At 37.8% G+C, this 5,322-nt stretch overlaps 1 protein-coding gene across 1 annotated transcript; it reads left to right on the forward strand.

Moving 5' to 3' along the window:
- Positions 1-1,189: 1,189 nt before the first annotated feature.
- Positions 1,190-4,711, forward strand: LOC145813034 (uncharacterized). Its single transcript, XM_082908294.1, has 5 exons — positions 1,190-1,901; positions 2,268-2,432; positions 3,089-3,333; positions 3,384-3,440; positions 4,571-4,711. The coding sequence occupies exons 1-5, from the start codon at positions 1,190-1,192 to the stop codon at positions 4,709-4,711; spliced, it is 1,320 nt and encodes a 439-aa protein (XP_082764420.1).
- Positions 4,712-5,322: the final 611 nt, after the last annotated feature.

The raw sequence follows: 5,322 nt of genomic DNA on the forward strand, positions 1-5,322 counted from the left end.
GACTATACATATACGTCCTAGGACCAAGATGGCATGATGGCTAATGGATGTACCATATATAATTGCTTATGATTTTTGATAAGTATATGAACCTAAATCTGTTTCTAATATAAAATTTGATTTCTGAGGTAATTTGGACATCATTCATAAATCTATTACTCTATTGTTATTCACTGGGCTCCAGTTCACCTTATTATTATGTATGCATGTAGGTGACCAGACGTGTGACTAGGCTTAGAGTTGATGGCCTAGAGTTCCTTTTTGTTAGCTAGCCACAGTGCCTCCCGATGAGGTTCCCTTTTTGTAGTGGTCAAGCTTTTTTAAATCATGTTAAAGATCTTTTTGTATTTCTTTTGTTAAGTTTGAACAAGTCTTTTGTTGGTCTGTACGTATGACTAGTGACATGGGCATGACATCTTAATTATGAAAATTAAAGTTTTAAATTTTCTGTCCCATGTTTGTCTACACAGCTCTATGGAAGTTGTATATTTGTATTTGCTTCCGCTGGCCCCTGTATTTTGTTTAATTTGTTTAGAGACCTTTGGTAATCCCGAGATTACTGGCCGATTATGGCACTAAACCTATAAGGGCGGTTTTGGGTCGTTTCAGAGTGGTATCAGAGCATGTGTTCTACCGCACACCCGAGTCCATATGAACTATAGGATGTCCTAGTAAGAATTAGGGACATTATATATGCATGTGTGAGTGTGTGATATCAAGTGAACATATCTGAAGCAATTGAACTGAAATTGAACACCATGAAAAGGAATTATTTGCTTGTGTTTATTAGTGCTTTGTTTACCTATAGCAAATGGAAAATCCAAGAAGTGATGGTACTGCTGAATCTTTCGAGGCCAGAATGAACCGAATGGAACGAATGCTTAAAGCCTTAATAGAAGCAATGATGTAACAACAAAGACAATAACCATTGCCTCCTTCACCTCCTCTAGTCCAAGCAAAATCGATAAATAATGACATCATCAGCTTGACTCAGAAATTTAACAAGATGAAACCACCTACTTTTCTAGGTGGCATTGAACCATTGAAAGTTGAAACATGGATGTTAGAAACTGAGAAATTATTTGAGGTATTTTCGTGCTCTAAAACTCAAAAAGTATTGTTGGCAACATGTACTTTAAAAGATAAAGCCTGACATTGGTGGATGCTTATCCGAGACACCAATAAGGCCATGACTTGGGATCAATTCAAAGAGATTTTCTATGAAAAATACTTTCCTCAGCGTTTTCGAGATAGAAAGGTGTCTGAATTCCAAGAACTGAAGCAAGGTAATATGTCAGTGCCCGAGTATGAGGCCAAGTTTACTGAATTAGCCCGTTTTGCCCCACACATGGTGGACACAGATTATAAAAAAGCTCAAAAATTTGAAGGAGGACTGGATCTAGATGTGTTTGATCAAGTAGGTGTTTTAAAACTGCCCAAATATGTGGATGTACTTGATAGAGCTTTAATGGCTGAAGCCAACCTGGCTGCAATGAAACAAACAAAAGCTCTAACAACTGAATGGAAGGGCAAGAGATATGGGTACAAGTTCAAAAAGGGCCGTTCATTTGTTATGAACAAGAAGCAAAACACGGGATCTACTAGCAACTCAAGTCAGAGTAGTAGATGTACACCTGTTTGTTCAAAATGTGGAAGAAAACATAAGGGTGTTTGTTATCGTGCTTCTGGTGCGTGCTTCCGGTGTGGCAAGGTTGGCCACATGATGAAGGATTGCCCACTCACAACTAAAAATGCCAATCGTCCTGCGGCAAGTTCGGCCGAATCTGTTTCTGTACCAAGATCAAATGTAAGAACTAATGCTGGGAGAGAACCCTTGAAGCTTAGTAGAGTTTTTGCACTTATGCCTGGTGACATCCAGAACACTGAATCCGTGGTGTCAGGTATACTCTCTATTTGCGCTCAAAATGTATATATGTTGATAGATTATGGTTCTTCACATTTATTCGTGTCGCATGCTTTTTCTCAAAAATTGACTAGACCACTAGAACCTATGAATTATTGGTTATCTGTAACTACACCTTCTAGGGGTTCTATGATCTGTGCTTATGTGTATCCTGCATGTGACATCATGATTGGGGATGTGTTATTATGTGTTGATTTGCTGCCATTGGACATTACTCATTTTGATTGTATATTGGGTATGGATTGGTTGACTAAGTACTGTGCGAATATTGATTATGTGAATGAATCTGTTGTCTTCTGACCACCTGGCTTATCTGAATTTCTGTTTGCTGGGAATGGGATAGTTCCACCTCCATATATGATTTCTGTTTTGAAAGCCGTCAAATTACTTAGGAAAAGATGTAGGGGTTATTTGTGCAGTGTTATAAATGTGGCCTCTGCTAGTCCTAATGTGGAAGCTATTCCTGTAGTTAATGAATTTCCTAATGTGTTTCCAAATGAACTACCCAGTGATTTGATTGATAGAGAAATTGAATTTACTATTAAAGTAGTGTCTGGAACACAACCAATTTCCAAAACCCCTTATAGAATGTTAACCTCCGAACTGAAAGAATTGAAAGTCCAACTTTAAGAACTGCTAGATAAGAAATTTATCCGTCTGAGTACTTCACCTTAGGGTGCTCCAGTTCTGTTTGTTACAAAAAAGATGGGTCCTTGAGGTTATGTATAGATCATCGGGAATTGAACAAAGTAACTATCAAGAATAAATATCCATTGCCCCAGATAAATGATTTGCTTGACCAACTCCAGGGAGCCCAAGTGTTTTCAAAGATAGATCTTAGATCTAGGTACCATCAGTTGAAGGTTAAGATAGAAGATGTCGAGAAAACTGCCTTTCAAACTAGATACGGACATTATGAATTCTTAGTAATACCATTTGGAGTATCAAATGCACCTGCCGCCTTCATGGACCTAATGAATAGGGTATTTAAACAATTTTTGGATGAATTTGTTGTTGTATTCATTGATGATACTTTGATTTACTCCAAAAACAGGGAAGATCATGAAAATCATTTGAGAACCGTGTTACAAATTCTAAGAGAAAAGAAATTGTATGCAAAACTCTCCAAATGAGAATTCTGGCTGGATAATGTGACATTTCTAGGACATGTTATCAACAAAGATGACATATCAGTGGACCCACAGAAAATTGAAGCTATTGTAGACTGGTCGAGACCAACCAATGTGTCAGAAATCAGAAGCTTCCTAGGGCTTGCAGGTTACTATCGCAGATTTGTGAAAGATTTCTCGAAACTTGCTATGCCATTGACACAGTTGATACGAAAAAATGTACCATTTGATTGGAATGATCTATGGGAGTCAGCCTTTCAAGAACTAAAGACTAGATTGGTAATTGCACCAATTCTCTGACTTTGCCAAATGGTATTGATGGGTTTCAGATTTATAGTGACGCTTCGTACAAAGGCTTGGGATATTTGCTAATGCAAAACGGAAAGGTAATTGCCTATGTTTCTCGGCAACTCCGTCCTCATAAAAAGAACTATCCAACTCATAACCTTGAATTAGTAGTTGTGATGTTTGCCTTGAAAATTTGGTGACATTATCTAGATGGTGTGACTTGTGAAGTGTACACTGATCATAAAAGCCTCAAATATTTCTTTACGGAAAAGGAATTGAACATGAGAGAGACGGTGGCTTGAGTTGATAAAAGACTATGACTTGCAAATTTTATATCATCTAGGAAAGGAAAATACTATTGTAGATGCATTGAGTAAAAAGTCAATTGGAAATTTGTCATGTTTGCTCATTGGTTAGAAAAAGTTGTTACGTGATCTGGAAAGAAATGAAATTGAAGTTGTTTTACGTGAATAGGGTGGAGTTCTAGCCGCCATTTCTGCTCAACCGGCCCTAGTTGAGAAAGTTAAGGAAAAGTAACTACAAGATGAATTCCTGAAAAAGATTGTTGATGAAAATAAATAAAAAATGAGGCCGAGATTTGTGTATGAAAACAATGTGTTGAAATTTCAAGGTAGACTTTGTGTACCGGACCATTCTGAACTGAGAAAACGTATTATGACCGAAGCTCACAACTCTAAATTTGTTATGCATCCGGGGAATACAAAATGTGCCATGACTTGAAACAAAATTTCTGGTGGCCTGGAATGAAGAAAAGTATTTGTGGTTAGGTGTTTACATTGCCAACAAGTAAAAGCTAAACATCAATGACTTGCTGGATTACTTCAGCCACTTCTAATATCGGAATGGAAATGAGAGTACATTACAATGGACTTCATTGTTGGATTGCCTCACTCCTCTCGAGGTATGGACTCTATCTGGGTCATTGTTGACCGTTTAACTTAGTCTACCCATTTTTTGCTTGTTAAAACTTTTTATAATGTGGATAAGTTAACAAACATTTATGTGAATGAGATTGTGAGATTGCATGGTATGCCAGTATCTATTGTATCAGACAGAGATTCTAAGTTCACGTCAAGATTCTGACAGAGTTTATAATAGGCTTTGAGAACTGAACTGCGACTGAGTAGTGCCTACCACCCACAGACGGATGGCCAATCTGAACGAACCAATCAAACTTTGAAAGACATGTTATGGATGTGTGTGTTAGATTTCCAAGGGAATTGGGAGACTTACATCCCTCTGGCCGAATTTGTATACAACAACAGCTATCATTCAAGCATTGGAATGGCTTCTTATGAAGCGTTGTATGGTAGGAAATGCTGATCTCCAATTTGTTGGGCCAAAGTAGGTGATAGACTATTATTGGGACCAGAACTTGTGCAAGAGACGACAGAGGAAGTGAGACTGATTCAACAGAGACTGAAAACTGTGCAAAGTCATCAAAAGAGTTATGCCGATGTTCGAAGACGAGACAGAGAATATGAAGTGGGGGATCATGTGTTTATTAAAGTAACTCCTATGAAAGGGCAAAAACGATTTGGGGTGAAAGGAAAGTTGGCTCTGAGATACATTAGTCCGTATGAGATTCTAGAGAAAATCATTTTAGTAACATACCAAGTGGCCTTACCTTCGATTATGGCGAATATACACAATGTTTTTCTTGTGTCAATGCTTTGGGATTATTTAAAAGATCTGTTACATGTGACTGAGCTGACTCATGTGCTTCTGAAAGATGATTATACCTACGTGGAACAACCAATCCAGATTGTGAACCGCCGAATGAAAAGACTAAGAAACAAAGAAATTCTGTTGGTGAAGGTTGATTGGCAAAATCATAGAGAAACTTATGCAACGTGGGAAACCGAAGAGGATATGATGAAGAGATACTCTGACTTGTTCCCTTTGGATCCGATATTCTTCCAAAACTAAGGTAATTCGAGTTTAGAAGACCAAACTCTT

This window comes from Camellia sinensis, chromosome 15 (genome assembly GCF_055761805.1).
Source record: "Camellia sinensis isolate YWXY chromosome 15, ASM5576180v1, whole genome shotgun sequence".
Taxonomy (NCBI): Eukaryota; Viridiplantae; Streptophyta; class Magnoliopsida; order Ericales; family Theaceae; genus Camellia; species Camellia sinensis.